Source organism: Ceratotherium simum, chromosome 34 (genome assembly GCF_057802395.1).
Source record: "Ceratotherium simum simum isolate JZ-2026a chromosome 34, ASM5780239v1, whole genome shotgun sequence".
Taxonomy (NCBI): domain Eukaryota; kingdom Metazoa; phylum Chordata; class Mammalia; order Perissodactyla; family Rhinocerotidae; genus Ceratotherium; species Ceratotherium simum.
This window is the reverse complement of record NC_141933.1, coordinates 10451021-10467827: the sequence shown is the minus strand read 5'-3', so window position 1 is coordinate 10467827 and position 16807 is coordinate 10451021. Positions and strand designations below refer to the sequence as shown.

Genomic DNA, 16807 nt, shown 5'->3' with positions numbered 1-16807 from the left:
GAGGCAGTGGCAGGGTTGGTATCAGGACCCTTACCTCCTCTGCTATCTCTACAATAACCTATGTTTTTGTCAAAAATGGAAAGTTGGAGTGTCACTCACTAGGGAGACAGGGTCATCACATAGGCTGGCTTCTTTTTTTCTTTGTGCTGAGGAAGATTCGCCCTAGGCTAACATCTATTGCCCATCTTCCTCTATTTTGTATGTGGGTTGCCGCCACAGCATGGCTGCCAATGAGTGGTGTAGGCCCACGCCCAGGAACCGAACCTGGGCCGCCAAAGTGATATGCACAGAACTTAACTACTAGGCCACGGGGCCAGCCCCAGGCTGGCTTCTTGTTGCCTTTGCTCAAGTAAGCTCTGAGGGTCCTGTTTCCCAATTGTCTTGTTTCTATACTCACAGACCCCTTTTCATGGGGTCCACCCCCGTTCCTACATTTAATCACACACATCTCAGTGAGAACTCTAGGGCTTTATTACAGGCTGGGTTGATTGCTAAAGAGCCTCCTCTCCATCCTCTTCCTTTCAACACATCCCTCCAGGGTAAGTCACTAGGCCATTATGGAAGAGGAATCTGAGAGAGCAAAAAGGAGCACTGCAGTCCTCTGAAAGAACCACTGAGTCCTCCTGGCTCCAGCTGAGAATCTTCTGGTGGAAGAAGTGAGAGATTTAGCTCTTATCTTCAAGGTCCTCCATGTCTACATCCTGGGGGGCTTTTGTCTTCTTTTTCGATTTGGACTGTAGTTCACCAGTCCTGGCTGGCTTTGGGAGGGCTTCCACTGAGCAAAGGAAAAGAGGAAGCATTAAAGACCCCAAATGATCCAGGCTGTCCCCTCACCCCACCTCTGTGCCCCAGCCTCACCTTCCATGGCTGCTTTCTCTTTCTGGGCAAGCCGGATCTGCTGGAGGAGTTTTCTGCGCTTCTTCCCAGACAGAGTAATGTTGGCACGTGCACTGGACCTGTAGGGTTGGTAGAACCATAGATATCCAGGTTAACCTGAATCAACATAGGCCACACAAGCAGTTCTGGCTATTGACAAGGCCTTTGGATCCAAGTCAAAGAACTGTTTGAAAACCTGGGCTCTAAGGTAGTGAGTTAAATCTCTCCAATACGTAGACACTAACATACATAATATTTACATAATAATATTTAATATATTAACATAGTATTTACATAATACTGATCTCAACACATACCTAAAGTACTTAACATTAAATGTTAAAATTTAGTATACAGTAGAAACTTGTAAGAGAAAACTCTTTTTCTCTTCTATTCTCGATAATTCTGACATCAAATGTGGGTATTTCCCACAATAAGCAATTCTCCAATTCTCAGTGGACATGAACTGAGTGTCCTACAAATTTTACTCAAGTCTGACCCCATCTACCTGGAGATAGCATCAGATGCCACAGTTTAAGGGCTCAGTCTCACAAGGCTTCCCCCACTTCAGACACCAATCACATGTCCAGGTTGTCACCTGTACTTCTGATTGACCAGCTATAACTCAGGGTCCTCATGATCCCCTTCTCAGACTTGATAATTTGCTAGAACAGCTACAGAACTCAGGGAAACATTTACTTGCATTTACTGATTTATTATAAAAGGATACAACCTAGGAATAGCCAGATGGAAGAGATGCCTAGGGCAAGGTACCAGGAAGGGGCCAGGAGTTTCCATGCCCTTCCCAGGTGAGGCAACCTTTCAACACCTCCACCTGTTCACCAACCAGGAAGCTCACCAAATCTCCCTTGTTCAACAGTTTTTACAGAGCTGAATCTCCAGCACCCCCACCCTTCCCAGAGGTCGGTGGGTGGGGCTTAAATCTCCAATCCTCTAATCACTTGATCTTTCTGGGGATCAGTCCCACCCTAAGTCACTCATTAGCATAAACTTAGGTGTGATCAAAAGGGGCTCCTTATGAAATAAGACACTCCAATCACTGAAGAAATTCCAACGGTTTTAGAAGCTGTGTGCCAAGAACCAGGGACAAAGACCGAGTATATTTCTTATTGTACCATAAAACTCTGTAAATATTTATAATCAAGAAGTTAATTAAAGGATGGGAACTCTTCCCCAAGACTCAGGGGGCCTTGAAACTTACATGCAAAATCCCACATGTGCCTTTGTGAAAATTCATCGAGTTGTTCGCACATTTACGTGTGCGCATTTATATTTAGTTATAATAACCTATGTGAATGTACGACGTTACTTGGGGAGGTGGGGGAGTCGATAGCTCCCCTTAGATTCTCAATGGGGTCGAAGACCCAAAGAAAGGTTGTGAGCTACCGGTATCGTGAGAGGCTAGCAGAGTTTAGGCACAAACAGCCGACAAACGTCGCTTGCAGAAGCGTGAGTGCACATGGAAAGCAGAGAGACGTTAGCTGCTCGGGAGCTCGGCAGGGAGGAGGGAAGGAGACTCGGTGGGGAGGATCAAGGGGAAGAAGGTCTAGCACTCACGCCCGCTTCTTGAGGTGGTGCCGCGTGATCAGCCCTTCGTCTATCACAGCCCCGACCACCCGGTGCTTCAGTCGCCGCTCCCTGCTCAACACCCGCCGCCGCTTGAACAGCTTCTTCTTCAGCTCCTGAGAGGGAGGAAGATGCTAATCAGACGGAGGCCGCGCACCGCGACCCAGGACTCCCGCACAGGCGACTCTGGCCCATCGAGCTCATCTCGGGCGAGACGAGAGGGCTCTAGGGCGCTTGGGAAACAGAGTCGGGGCTCCCACACAGTCACCGTTCGGGGCCGGTTGATCCTTCCCCCGGGAGCGCCCATGGCTGCGCCGCGATGCCGGTTCCGGGTCCAAGTTTCCGCTAGGAGCAGGGTCCGTGTGGGCCCCGCCCCTCAGCCCTCCGCAAGCCAATCGCAGCTCGGGGGCGGGGCCTTGGCTATATAAAGGAGCTCCTCCGGGTTGCACTCCTTTCCGACAGCGGCGACCCAGTAAGTGGGGGTTCTGCGGGCCACCGACGCGGGGAAGGGGTTCCGGGCCGGGCCTGGGGACCCTCCTTTTCTTGGCGGAGATCGGGCGTGCGGTCCCGGTCCCCGTAATGTACGGAGGCAGAGGGAAAGGGCTCCGGCCCCCTCGGCGTCATGTCTTCGGTGCCGGCGGCTTCCAGTCCGCCGGTTCTATCCTCAAGCGCCGGGACACCGGGCTCCAAGGAGCAGGGCAGCATCGAGGCGCAGCGGCGCTTCCCCGGGGTGCTCACGCCTTCTCCTTTGATTTCAGGTCTATGGAGCCGCCATAGGAGCCGGAGCTGGCGTATCCCCTCCTCTCTTCCACTTTCCGTTGCAACCAATAAAGGCCATTCGTACCGGAGTGGGTGTGTGTCCCCGTTCGTTTCTCCGACTGGCAGAGTTAGGGAGGCTATATGCGTGATTCCGCAAAGCCGATTTTGCAAATCTTCGACATTTCGCAGAACGTTCTCTGGCCGACGTTGCCGGCACCTCCAGATGGCGGCGCTGCGCCGAACCTTCCACGTGGCGACCCTAGCGGCGGGGGCGCGCCGCGCCTTGGCGGGTAGGGAAGGTGGACAGAGTGGGCGGGCAAGGTGGGTTCTTCGTGAGTCGGGAGTCTAGTCCCTGAAAATGTGGCCCTTAAAACCCCAGGGTACATTGCACCATTTTTTGCAGCGGTTTGAGAGAACTCGGGCGCTGGGTGACACTTGTCCTTCGCTCGTGTCCACAGGCTCCCTGGCTGGTAGCTGCCTGGCGGACCGCTGCCTCTGGGATAAGGTCCATGCCCAGCCCCGTGTGGGCAGCGTCCCCACCTTCGACTGGTTCTTTGGATACGACGAAGCCCAGGGGCTCCTACTGCCGCTGCTGCAGGAGGCACAGGCTACCTGTCCACTGCGGGTGTTGGACGTGGGCTGTGGCACCTCAAGCCTGTGTACAGGCCTCTACACCAAATGCCCGCACCCCGTGGATGTGCTGGGGGTAGACTTCTCTCCTGTGGCTGTGGCCCACATGAACAGCCTCCTGGAAGGTGGCCAGGGCCAAAAACCCCTGTGCCCTGGACACCCTGCCTCCCACCTCCACTTCATGCAGGCTGATGCCCAGAACCTGGAGCCAGTGGCTTCCTCAGGGTCCTTCCAGCTAGTGCTAGACAAGGGCACCTGGGATGCTGTTGCCAGGGGTGGTCTGCCTGGGGCTTACCAGCTGCTGTCAGAATGCCTGAGGGTCCTAAGCCCCCAGGGGACACTGATTCAGTTCTCAGATGAGGACCCTGATGTGCGGCTGCCCTGTCTGGAGCAAGGGTCCCAAGGCTGGACTGTGACTGTGCAGGAGCTAGGTCCTTTCAGGGGCATCACCTACTTTGCTTACTTGGTTCAAGGCTCTGATTAAAGACCTTTTAGTCCTGACCTTAGTGTTTCTGTTGGGTGAGGAGAGAGGTGGAGAGAGCTTTGTCTTGCAAGATGGCTGGAAAACGAGAATTTGAGTCCTGGCTTCCACATTTACTAGCTGGGTGCACACAGTATTGAATGGTTCTGTGCCCCAGTTTACTCATGTGCAAGGTGGGAAAAATACCTGGAGTTATGGGGATTACATACAACAATAGGAGAAACATTTAGCAGTGCCAGGCACTAGACGAGTGCTAAACAGAGAAAGTACAAGTGGATCATTCCCCGCCCCCAACTAACTGAAACTCCTGAAAACATAGATAAGAATTCTTAATCCAAATCCCAGCATTGACTAACTTGTGTGACCCAGTGGCCTGACCTCTACGTCTTATTTCTCTCACCTGTAAAAGGGAAAGATTGTGAAAGGATAGGTGGAAGGGCTTCATAAACAAGCCTGGGTGAATTCGAGGGAGAGAGAGCAATACTTACCCTCAAAGCCCCCAGGAGGCAAGAGATGGGAATATTCCACAAAGCGCCTTCTACAGACACGGGAGCCTGTTGCTGGGTCCCAAAGAGGACAGGGATTGGGGCCTTCCTGACCCTCTGTGTCCTCAGGACTCCAGGAGGCGTCTTGCTCTACCTGTTCCTGCCCCCAGCTGAGTTCAGGGTTCAAGGTTCTTAAGGGAGATCTGGGGTCCAGTGGGCTCCAAGTCCAGCCTGAGGGTGAGGCGAGTTAAAGAGCCCATTAGCAATGAAAAATATTCCTGATATATTATGGAATTTTTTAGAGATAAAATGAATTTGTGCAATTTTTTTCCTTATAAAAAAGTAATACAGTAATTATAATGAAGAACCTAACAGTATACAGACATGGGGAAAAGTCTGGAAGAGAAGACATCCAAAATGTTAACTATCTATCTCTGGGTAGTCGGATTTGGGGTAATTTTATTATCTCTTCCCGCCCCCCAACAATGTGAATATTTTAAAATATTAAAAATACATATTAGAAGGTGTCACCCATCTGACATCAGAACTGCCCTCTAAAGTTCATCAACTTGGGGCCGGCCCCGTGGTTTAGCGGTTAAGTGCACGCGCTCCGCTGCTGGTGGGCCCGGGTTCGGATCCCAGGCGCGCACCGACGCACGGCTTCTCTGGCCATGCTGAGGCCGCGTCCCACATACAGCAACTAGAAGGATGTGCAGCTATGACATACAACTATCTACTGGGACTTTGGGGGAAAAAAAATAAGTAAATAAAAATAAAATAAAAAATAAAACGTTAAAAAAATAAATAAAGATCATCAACTTTGCCAACCCCCATAACATTTCTCTCCCACCTCTACATTTACTGAGCACCTACTGTGAGCCTGGTACTGCTTAATGCAGGGGACACAGCTGAGTTTTCCATCTTGGTCCTGCACAGAACATCCAGGTCATAACGGCCCCATTGAACCAGTCACCTCCCTCACCTGGCTCTTCACTTTGGTCCTGGAAGAAGACCTCTGTCTCCTCTTCCTCATCATCAGTGAGCAGCAGCAGCTCCTCATGAGGCCACCGGAGCTCCCCACTCTCTTCACTCACTTCAGAGGCCTCCACCACAATGGAGGGCAGACGGGGCTTTTGAGAGACAACCTGAATTTGGACAGCATGGGGCTTGGGCCAAATTGGAGGATGAGCCCGCAGGAGGACACAGGGTGGAGAAGTACTAACCTGAACATCCTGGTGACCTTCAACCCTGCCAATTTCCCCTCTGTCCTTCCAGAGAGGGTTGGTCAGCCTAGGACTTTGTGGATGCTGGGAGGAGCCTGGGCTATCTCTAGGCCAATGCCCATCCTCGCTGCTCCCTGGCACAAGGGCCATGGATGCTGATTCTTAGAGTGCAGGGTGGTTGAGCTCAGAGTAGAGTACCTCTGCCCAGTGTACCCCACAGACTGCTCCTTTAATCTTCTTTGGAGCCTGACCCCTTAATCACTTTGAAGAGAGGAGGATGACGTGCTAGGAGATTATGGGCCTTCCAGGGGAGGGGAAAATCCCAAGAGGTGGGATAGGAGCTTTATTTGTACTGACTCCCTGGTGACAATGGGAAAGGCAAGAGTGGGGTAGGCATCAACAAGGGCATCTGGGGTAAAGCCCTGTGAGGGAAGAGCTTTGATAACAAACTTGGAATTTCCTGATTCCTTTGCTTCCTGGGTCTCCCAAGTTGACACATTTCTTTTTCTTTTTCTTTTGTGAGGAAGATCAGCCCTGAGCTAACATCCGTGCTAATCCTCCTCCTTTTGCTGAGGAAGACCAGCTCTAGGCTAACATCTATTGCCAATCCTCCTCCTTTTTTTCCCCCAAAGCCCCAGTAGATAGTTGTATGTCATAGTTGCACATCCTTCTAGTTGCTGTATGTGGGACACGGCCTCAGCATGGCTGGAGAAGCAGTGCATTGGTGTGCACACGGGATCCGAAGCTGCGCTGCCAGTAGTGGAGCGCGCGCACTTAACTTAAGCCACAGGCCGCCCCGACACATTTCTTTGTATCTTATTTAATGAATATTTATATGATGTTTACTATTTGCCAGGAACGATTTTTAAATGCTTTACATATAAACTCAGTTAATTTTCCTAAAACTACGAGATAGATACCATTATTTAGCCCCATTTTCTGATACAGCAACCAGGGCACAAAGAACTTAAATGACTAGCCCAGAGTCACACTTCTCTAAACTAGAATTTGGTACGTTACACAAAATCCAGAGTCTTCCCATGGTTAAAAAAAAAAAGCCAAGGGTATATACCATGACAAGAAAAGTAACAAGTTTACTTTTAGCAAGTTTATTTAACAAGCAAGATAAAGTTTCCCCACTCAGTCAGTACACTTGGCTTTGAGTTTTTGTTCAGGAGTTGAAGGGACTGAAGGGGGTCAACAGGCTGATGTGTATAAGTATTTGGATGTCCACTATGTGCTGTATTGAAAAAGCACAAATTGTTTTAAGAAATCACAGAGCACAGTCCTAGCCCTCTATTGGTCAGGAAATTTCAGAGCTGGACAATTGTAAAACCCACAGCAACCATGAAGACACACCCTCTCCCCTTAACAATGCCACTCCAGGTTTCACGACAATGGGACCCGCGCTCGGCCCTCGGCGTCAACACTTTCGACACGCTCAACCTTCTCACCTCAAATGTAACCTGAAAACCTCGGCGCTCTAGATTCTAAACGTTTCGCTGATGAGGCCCTCTCTAGCCCGGCCCCTTCTCTATGGTTTTATCCGTGGGTCGCTCTAGCCCGCGCACGGGGCAGCGACACGTCTGGGTTACCTATCTAGGCTGCGGAGGACTCCAGAGGGCGCCTCGCTGGTCGCGCGGTCGGCCATGGGGGCCGCGCGCAAAGCGCTGCTCGTGGGCGCAGTGTTGGGCGCTGGGGCCGGTGTGGGCTCCGCGCTCTTTGTCCTCGTGACCCCGGGAGAGGAGCAGAAGCAGGCGATGCTGAAGGTGGGAGCAACTGGGAGTCCGAGGTGGGGTGGGCGGGCGGAGAGCCCCGGGCTGGGGGCCCGGACTATGAACCTTCCTTGCTGCCCGCAGGCGATGCCAGAGCAGGACCCTCGGCGCCGGGAGGAGGCGGCCAAGACCAAGCAGTTAGTGCTGGCCACTCTGCAGGAGGCAGCGACCACGCAGGAGAACGTGGCCTGGAGGAAGAACTGGAATGACGGCGGCGGCGGGAGGTCAGGGTGACCCGGGACCTGCCCCCGTGGGCGCTCGGACTCCCGCAGGAGTCCGAGGCAACCTTTCACCTCCGTGGGCCGGGCGGGGAGTCCGGACCCAGGATGCCACGCGCGGCCTGGGGAGCTGGGGCCGGGGGAGCACGTTCCCCCGGAACCCAGCACTGACTGCGCTTTAACGCTCACATCGCGGGCGGGGGCATCGGATGTAGCGAACTGAAGGAACCAATAAATCACGTTCTTCCGTGAGCCCCGGGGTCAGACGCCTATAAATACGTAGAGTTTTCTGGGGGGTCGGTGCTGCGGGCGGGGATGACCGTGGCTCCCGCCTGCCCCGCCCCACGTGAAGCTGAAGCCCCATAGGCATAGCCACCACGTTTTCAAAACACAGGTCACGTGGTCTGTTTGAGCGTACTTCTGGGGATAACCAAGTGACATTTTTTGTGTGTGTGAGGAAGATCAGCCCTGAGCTAATGTGTCCTTCTAGTTGCTGTATGTGGGATGCGGCCTCAGCATGGCTGGAGAAGTGGTGCGTTAGTGTGCTCCTGGGGTTCCGAATCCAGGCCGCCAGTAGTGGAGCAGGTGCACCTAACCGCTAAGCCACAGGGCTGGCCCCCAAGTGACATTCTTGAAATCAGAACTATCTTGGAAAATCGCGTAGCAATAGATGCCCAGAGAGGACACTTTGGGCTCCTGTCCCTCAAGCTTGGAGAGGGGCTTCTAGAACTTAACACATGCTTAGCCATTATTTAACCTTTGGAGGCTGAATTGCTAGGAGCTAGCTTTAAATTAGATTTTTTGTGTGTGTGAGAGGAAAATCAGCCTTGGGCTAACATCCCACGCCACTCCTCCTCTTTTTGGTGAGGAAGACCAGCCCTGGGCTAGCATCCGTGCCCATCTTCCTCCACTTTATATGGGACCCTGCCCCAGCATGGCCTGACAAGCGGTGCATCAGTGTGCGCCAGGGATCTGAATCCGGGCCTCTAGCAGCGGAGCGTGCTCACTTAACCGCTACACCACAGGGCTGGCCCCTGAATCAGACAGATCTTGATTCAACTCCTGCATGTTACAAAACCTCGCTGAGCCTCAGTCCTGTTCTATAAAAGGTGATAATTATGTTGAAGGTTGTTGTAAAAAGATTAACTTAGAAATGTCAAGTGCAGTGCCTAGCACAGAGCAGCCTCTCAGTAAATGTAGTGGCGTTTTTCCTCCTCAAGGTTTACACTGTAGTCTTTTCAATCTCTGAATCCAGTCAGAGGATCTATTGGAGATGCCACTGAAGGGATGAGAAAAAGCTGTTAGTGGGGTTGCAGCCCCACAACCAAGTCAACCAATTCACTTCCCTTTTGACTATTTTATATCCTGTGGTTCCAAGCAAGATTGCAATGGAAAAAAAGGCTGCTTTTATTAAAGCCAGAACACTAAATAAAGCTGGTACTGCTGAGGTGTAAACTCGGATGTGAGCATTGGTGCTGTTTTTAGCTGCTGGATGGTGAAGTCATAAGCTGAATACATTTGTCATGTGTGATCTTTACAGTTTCATTGTGCCTCTTTCCTAGCCAGGGAATGAGAGGAAAGAGATCAGCAGCTATTTGAGGGAGCACTAGGGTGAGTTATCAGCAGTAGAGACAAGGGCTACCACGAAGGAGCTGGGCAGTTGAGAGCCTGAGCCCTAGAGTTGGGCTCCCCAGGTGTGTGTCCAGGTTCTACTACTTCTGCCTGTATCAGTTTTGGCAAGTCATGTGTTTTGGTGTCTCAATCTTTAAAATGGGATAATTGTACCTACACCTAGATAATAATGCCTTCATATCTCAGTTAATACATATAAAGCACTTAAAACTGTGTGGTACATATTAAGTACTCAATACATTTTAGCACAGAAGAGATGTAGTGGTGCAAGTCACTGTAATGCTGTCAATGTTTGTGAATGACCACATAAAAAATTACCCTTTCAGTAGCTAATACTTAATGGGGACTTACTAGGTGCCAGGCCTTGTGCTAAAGCACCGTGTATCAGCATTATGTAATCCCCACAACCCCAATTAATAGGTACTATTAGCTATTTTACTAGAGAAGAAATTAGGCTTAAAGAAGTTCAGGCATGTAGCTAGTAAGGATTTCAGGCTTATCGACTGCCTTACACCCACAGGAGCAAAAGGTGCATAAGTACCCCCAGCACCTCTCCCCACTCAACCTCCCAAGCAACTGATCAGGACCCAGAGATCAGAAACAAGTCTCTTGTTGGAAACTTAAGATGAGGAATTGGGTCTACTCTAAAAGCTTTCCCTTTAGCTTCTTCCTCTGCCTCAGTTTTGTCCCTCCCAGCCATGCAGGAAGGAGTCAGGAACATACAGAACTCAGAAGGTCTATTTATTAGGAAGATGTCAGTGCTTTATCAAAGATGAAGAGGTCAGAGACGAATAGCAGGATAAAGGCCTCTCAGCTGGGACATTTCTTGGCCACAATGAGGACAGCAGAAGGCACAAGTCCTGAAGATGGAAGAAAACAGGTTTGAACCACCAAGATACCTGCTTTTGGCCCCCAAAATTCCTGGCATCACACCATCTCCACAAAGTCGCTTCTCTTTGCATCCCTTCCTTCCTCAGGGATGCCTCCTATCCCCCCATAAGTCCTTTTTCAGGTCCCACACGTCATACCCAGGTCCTGCAGGGGTCTCTCCATGTCAGCCTCTGAGAAGGCCCGCCGGGGGAAGCCACTGAGCAACTGCACTGGATCTTGGCCCCCTCCAGGTTCCTCCCCACGGTGGAGCTCCACATAGAGCCTCACGGCTGCCAGCTGTTCCCGTGCCCGGAACGTCTGGGTCAGTGAGGTCCCATCTGGCAGCCTGACCTAGAGGGCAAGGGAAAGAGACAGTATTGTGAGCGTCAAAACTGAATGAGGTGCCCAAGTAAGGAAAAGAAGAGCAAAGTTGGCTCCTTCCTCTTAGATTGAACCAGCATAATTACTATTTAAAGTACCTAGTGAACAACCACTTATATTCTGCTTTACTAAGCAGTGAAGAGAGTCTCCCAGATCCCTCACAATTTAAGAAAGACAAGGACACGATTATACAAAAATATCCGGATAAGTATCACATTATGCAAACAGGTCTGTAATAAACCAAATGAAAACATTATGAACAAGTAAAAAAGTAACTGCTGAGTAAGAGGAAGGTATGGATTTAAATGACTGGGCAAGTGCAATTTGATATCCTTCCTAAGAGTAGAGGAGGTAGGATTTCAAAAGTCATTTACAAAGAAGGGAGAAATTTGGCAAAGGGAACACAACTGAAAAAACCTCTGGGCTGGGTGCCTTATAGGCCAACAAAGGGGTCCCAGGAAATCAGAATCAGTACCTGTATGCGACACTGGTCATATTCCCGCTTGGTGGGAGGCTCCTGGCTGGGAGAGGAGGGGACAGGACCTGGCTCTGTTGTTGGTGGGGATGGCTGAGAACCCACACCACCACCATACTGAAGGACAAAGTAAAACATTTGATCAGGCACTCACCCACCCCCAGGAGAAACATTGTATAAGCCCACCGCTTCCCTCTGAAGCTAAAAAAGAGGATTTACTACTAGCCCACCTACTTCATTACCCTCTGTCTTCCCAATAACCTACCTTCTTGGCTCTCTCTGCTTTGTCCCTTTCGATCTTTTCTCGGACTCTTTGTCTGGAATGCAGACAGGAAGAAAGTAGGTCAGATGTTGACACAGCAAATCTTGATTACTTTCTCATCTCTTATCTGATAACCCCAGCAGACCTGGCTGCTAACTCTTCAGCCTTTTCCCTCCTCCGCTCCTCAGCAGCCCGGCGCATCTCATCTTCCTGTAGCCGCTGCCGGGCAGCAGACAATTCTTGCCCTTGTTTCCTGCGCTGCCGTTCCCGTTCCAATGCCTCCCGCTCCTCTCTTTCTTCACGCTCCCGCTGCTTCTGAGCCACCAGCTCCAACATCCTGTGTTGCAGAAGGGAAAGAGCTCAACAGAAATGGACACGGATTGGGAAGGTGAGTTTACAACAAGGAACTCAGAAAACAAAATCAGGGAACATGTGTCCCAAGACAGATGAAAAAACAGAAAGGAAAAGACCAAGAGACGACAAAGAGAATGTGGAAAGTTCGAGGTTCTCTGACCAGACTTGGGTACTGGGGAGAGGTGGACAAGGTGACACTCAGAAATGTTCCTTACTATACCTCTTGGTCTGTTCCTGTCTTTCTTCTTCACTCAAAGGGGGCTTGCCTTCTCCCGCAGCAGACCCAGATCCTACAAACAAGCAGTGAATATTATTACCGGTTCAGATCCTCCCCGGGCCCTCCTGAATAATCACACCCTGTCCCTTAGTCAGGACCTTCAGAGCCACCCTGCTCCGAGGGGGTGGGTTCCCGTCCCAGGATATGTCCAAGGGGAGTCGCTAGCGGCTCGTCCACATCGGGGTCGTCTTCGTGCTCCATCAACCTGGCAGGGAAAGTCGGGAAGGGGGTTAACACTGAGGCTGACCCTCCCAGCAGTCCCCAGTCCCCTACCGCCAGGTCTGAGCACTCACCAGTCCATCGCAGCCTCGATGCCCTGGTTCCCTGTGAGGGCCAGAGCCTTCTCCCTGGGGGCAGAAACACCGTGAATAGCGCCCACGAGCCATGGTGATGGTCGGGCTGGGGCGGAGAGCCTGAGGCCAGGCCGGGGTAAAGGCACGGACAGGTCCGCGACCCCCGCAGGCCGGGGTTAGGGGGCTCCCTTACGCGCGTCCCGTGGGGAAGCCCATCTCTATGAGACTCTCCAGAGCCGTCAGCTCCGCCATGGCGCCGCCACCGCCGCTTCCGCGGGGACCTGGGAGGGCGAGAGGGAGGGCAGAGGGGGTCAGCGCGGGGCGCCCCTGGCCCGCGCACAACCCGGCCCCCGACAGCCTCGGCCGGCCGTTCGCTCACTCACCCGGCTCTGGACCGGCCGCGGACACCGCCGAGAAGAAAGCCGAGGGAAAGCGGAAGTGCTCGAATCTGTTTGGGTCACGTGGCGGCGGACGTGGACGGGTGCCGCAGAGGGCCAGAAAACGCAGGTCTGGACCTGCTGCCGGGACCCGGCGGGGGCGGGGACAGGCAGCGCCTCGGATAGGTCCGCGACCTTCCAATCCGGGGCGCCCCGCAGCGGTGGGGGCGGGTAGTGCGGCCCTGAAAACCATGGGCAAATGAAGCCAGCTCCCGATATAGTCCCTTAGTGCAACTAGTTGAAAAGTTATTTGGCAATGTATCAGGAGCCATAGAAATGTGCATACTCTTTGACCCGCTTAGCCTCTCCGGGGAATTGAGCCATCCTCCACCGCCTGCCAAAGTGGTCTTTCAAAACACGATATCTGATCCTGTCACCTCCCTGCTTAAAAATTCTCCATGACACCAGTCATCTAGGATGAAAACTAAATGCTGGTAGTCTGGCTTCCTTCTTCCCTTTTTCTTGTTAAAGCCCTTTGTGTAAAGTGAGAATAACAATAGCACTTACCTTAGGTGCCCGGCAAGACTGTACTGTGTAAATGTTGGTCGTTTGCAGTTTCATCTCCCACTACCTGATGGTAACTTGTGCATATTGCAAAACAGGCCCTCTCCCTCCTCCTGGCCTTTGCACATACCAGTCCCTCTACCTGGGATGTCCTTTCTCTTCTGTGGGCTTGGTTAACTCTGAGTCATTTTTCAGACTGGGCTTTGGGGTTTGCTTTTTTTTTTTTTGGTGAGGCAGATTAGCCCTGAGCTAATTTCTGTTGCCAATCCTCCTCTTTTTGCTAGGGAAGATTGGCCCTGGGCTAACATCCATGCCCATCCTCCTCTACTTTATATGTGGGATGCCTGCCGCAGCATGGCTCGATGAACGGTGCAAAGGTCCCTGCCTGGGATCCTGCCTGCAAACCCCAGGTTGCCAGGGGTAGCAGCGAACTTAACCACTACGCCATTGGGCTGGCTCCTGGAGTTTGCTTTTTAAGAGAAGCATGCTTTGAGGTCGGCCTGGTGGCCTGGTGGCGTAGCGGTTAAGTGCCCGCACTCAGCTGCAACGGCCTGGGGTTTGGATCCCAGGCACGCCCCGACGCACTGCTTGTCAAGCCATGCTGTGGCGGCATCCCATATAAAAAGTGGAGGCAGATGGGCACCGATGTTAGCTCAGAGCCAGTCTTCCTCAGCAAAAAGAGGAGGATTGGCCACAGATGTTAGCTCAGGGCTGATCTTCCTCACACACAAAATAAGAGAGGCCTGCTTTGACCACCCACTCTCCACTTCTCAGCTCTAGTATTTACCCCTCCCTTCAGCATTTATCCACCTGCTGTGTAGTCATTGTTGATTACTTAGCCCTCACCACTACTTAGGTTGTTAGATCCCTAAAGGTAAAGCTCACTTTAAATGTTTATTTGGAGGCGGAGTAATAAGGTACTGACATTGATAATATATGTGCTAGAGACTTTTATATGATTAATGCCTATTTAATCATCACAACAATCCATATGATGTAGGTCCTATTATTAGTCACAAAAAACAGACACAGAAAAATGAAATAATTTACCTAAGTTCACAAAGCTGGTAAGTAGCAGAGCTAGGATTGAAATCTATGCAGTGTGTGTAAAACCACTCTGCTGTGTTGCCTCTCCACGGTGGAGTGAAAAGCATTAGCTTTGGAGTTAGGCAGCTTGGGAACAAATCCTGACTCAGCTCCTTACTTGTAGCTTCAAGCCATTTAGAACCTTAAATTTCTCGTCTGTGAAAAGGTGATACCATCTCTTGGAATGATTGTGGTGTAGATTAAGTGAAAATGCATGTAAAGCATGTCTTTAATAAGGAGGTAGTAGGGGGCCAGCCCCAGTGGCCTAGTGGTTAAGTTCAGCACGCTCCACTTCTGCTGCCCTCTTTCGGTTCCTGGGCACAGACCTACACTGCTCTGTTAGCGGCCATGCTGTGCTGGTGCCCTACATACTAAAAAATAGAGGAAGATTGGCACCAATGTCGGCTCAGGGCGAATCTTCCTCACCAAAAAAAAAAAAAGGAGATAGTAGGCCCTCATTATTTGTAAATGAATAAATGCTGGGGAAATGCAGGGATCAAATAAAAAAGGCACAAAGTATTTACTGCAGTGTGATAAGTGTATAATAGATAACAAATGTATTCTGAATTTATTCTAGAAGTCCCATCATAAAAGAATGCTTGAATTGTATAGTGCTGCCTCTTTCATCTACTTCCAGGTAAGTACCCTATAGAAATACACAAACATGAAGATACACAAACAAACAAGGGTGTCCACAGCAAACACCAGAGACAACTTAAATGTTCTGTTGTGTGTAGATTTGATATGATTTCAAATCCACTGTATGACAAAGACAAAAATAGTTGTTTTGATGTAAGAATGAAGTAAGTTGTGTCAGGATGTCATCATCTCATCTGTTGTCGTTGATAAGAACTCAGTAGCCCAGCTGCTGAAGGGCCCTGCTAGGGGCTTATGATAAGAATATATGGAGAGGCAACTATGGCAAGGGGACATTTAGACTATTCATACCCAGAGTGTGAGGAATATCCGAGAGTTTCAGTCCGGGCTGACCTAAATAAACTCTCTGAAGACCTTGGGGCATTAGCTCCTACCCTGGTAAGGGCGACTCACTTATCAGTAGCGGTGATGAACCTCTCAGCAACCCAGTGAAGGAGATCAGCCTGCCTGCCAACACCAGCCCTGTTGTTCCCTATCAACCTGCTCTAGCAACAGGGGACTCGCCATCTCTCCCAAGTGCCGGAGTATAAAAAAGGTACACCTCAAACTAAATTTGGACTTTATTCCTTTCATCTCCCCTTGCCTGGAACAATAGTGTGATTAATCTCTCATTGGTTTCGAATAGGTTATGTTATTTCTTTATTGGCTTATTAAGAGACATTGTCCTGTTTGCTATTGGCTTGTGAAACTATTGTAATTCCTGCAGTGAACCTGTGTTAAATAAAATATTGGCAAAGACAGTCTCAGTCTCTGAGCATAATTTTTGCTCCATGAAACGAAACATGTTCCAACAAAGAGCAATGGCTACTGTCAGTTCCAGAGCATCTTCCTATGGAAAGTTATGCAGCCTTTAACATAACTAAGGAGGCTCTGATTTACCAACATGGAATACTGTCCATAATGAGTGCAAAAGGAAAATATTTGCATTGCATAGAGAAAGATCTGCTCTGCGACAGGCAATTGCCTCCTGAGGAGGAGGGAAACTTTCACTTCATACTCTTCAGTGTTACTTGACATTAGTGTAAATATTACTTTTATAATTTAAAAAAAAGTTATAAGACCAGTAAAAGTGAGGATTATACTCTGTAGTAAATTAGACTTTTCTACATCCATTTAATTTAAAAATGAATTCAAAAGTGTGTATACTACTCTGAAAAATAGGTGTGTGTCTTTGACATTGGTCTTAGAAGGATCTTTTCAAATTCCATGTCTACTCAGTAAAGGGAAAAAAGAAAAAATAAACAAGTGGGACTTCATCAGACTTCTGCAAGGCAAAGGAAACTGGGAACAAAACGAAAAGACAGCCCACCAACTGGGAGAAAATATTTGCAAATCATATATCCCACAAGGGGTTAATCTCCAAAATATATAAAGAACTCACACAACTCAACAACAACAACAAAAAACCTGATCAAAAAATGGGCAGAGGACATGAACAGACATTTTTCCAAAGACATACAGATGGCCAATAGGCACATGAAGATGTTCAACATCACTAATCATCAGGGAAATGCAAGTCAAAACTATACTAAGATATCACCTTAC

At 49.9% G+C, this 16807-nt stretch overlaps 5 protein-coding genes and 1 non-coding gene across 8 annotated transcripts; 3 read left to right on the top strand and 3 right to left on the bottom strand.

Moving 5' to 3' along the window:
• Window positions 1-449: 449 nt before the first annotated feature.
• On the bottom strand, window positions 450-2803 carry C34H11orf98 (chromosome 34 C11orf98 homolog). The gene is made up of 4 exons (XM_014792925.2): window positions 2732-2803; window positions 2455-2579; window positions 859-956; window positions 450-775 (listed from the first exon to the last, which is right to left on the bottom strand). Exons 1-4 carry the CDS (start codon window positions 2768-2770, stop codon window positions 666-668), a joined length of 372 nt encoding a protein of 123 aa, XP_014648411.1. The 5' UTR covers window positions 2771-2803; the 3' UTR covers window positions 450-665.
• Window positions 2804-2917: 114 nt separating this feature from the next.
• On the top strand, window positions 2918-4353 carry CSKMT (citrate synthase lysine methyltransferase). Of its 3 annotated transcripts, none has more exons than XM_087422778.1 (3): window positions 2918-2935; window positions 3222-3512; window positions 3681-4353. In XM_087422778.1, exons 2-3 carry the CDS (start codon window positions 3446-3448, stop codon window positions 4334-4336), a joined length of 723 nt encoding a protein of 240 aa, XP_087278904.1. In that variant the 5' UTR covers window positions 2918-2935; window positions 3222-3445; the 3' UTR covers window positions 4337-4353. The 3 variants fall into 3 exon arrangements, with proteins under 3 accessions (XP_087278904.1, XP_087278903.1, XP_004437543.2); XM_087422777.1 differs by lacking the exon at window positions 2918-2935 and having other exon boundaries at window positions 2946-3315; window positions 3412-3512; XM_004437486.3 differs by lacking the exon at window positions 2918-2935 and having other exon boundaries at window positions 2946-3512.
• LOC147912554 (small nucleolar RNA SNORA57) lies at window positions 2997-3145 on the top strand. The gene has a single exon (XR_015549811.1). It is a non-coding gene; the product is annotated as a small nucleolar RNA SNORA57 (small nucleolar RNA).
• Window positions 4354-4435: 82 nt separating the features above from the next.
• On the bottom strand, window positions 4436-6263 carry LBHD1 (LBH domain containing 1). Its single transcript, XM_087422779.1, has 2 exons — window positions 5801-6263; window positions 4436-5049 (listed from the first exon to the last, which is right to left on the bottom strand). The coding sequence occupies exons 1-2, from the start codon at window positions 6189-6191 to the stop codon at window positions 4775-4777; spliced, it is 666 nt and encodes a 221-aa protein (XP_087278905.1). The 5' UTR covers window positions 6192-6263; the 3' UTR covers window positions 4436-4774.
• Window positions 6264-7641: 1378 nt separating this feature from the next.
• On the top strand, window positions 7642-8286 carry UQCC3 (ubiquinol-cytochrome c reductase complex assembly factor 3). Its single transcript, XM_004437487.3, has 2 exons — window positions 7642-7810; window positions 7901-8286. The coding sequence occupies exons 1-2, from the start codon at window positions 7691-7693 to the stop codon at window positions 8048-8050; spliced, it is 270 nt and encodes an 89-aa protein (XP_004437544.1). The 5' UTR covers window positions 7642-7690; the 3' UTR covers window positions 8051-8286.
• Window positions 8287-10386: 2100 nt separating this feature from the next.
• Window positions 10387-13021, bottom strand: UBXN1 (UBX domain protein 1). Its single transcript, XM_014792923.2, has 10 exons — window positions 12962-13021; window positions 12772-12859; window positions 12579-12632; window positions 12384-12490; window positions 12229-12298; window positions 11800-11991; window positions 11658-11709; window positions 11393-11509; window positions 10695-10887; window positions 10387-10526 (listed from the first exon to the last, which is right to left on the bottom strand). The coding sequence occupies exons 2-10, from the start codon at window positions 12828-12830 to the stop codon at window positions 10477-10479; spliced, it is 894 nt and encodes a 297-aa protein (XP_014648409.1). The 5' UTR covers window positions 12831-12859; window positions 12962-13021; the 3' UTR covers window positions 10387-10476.
• Window positions 13022-16807: the final 3786 nt, after the last annotated feature.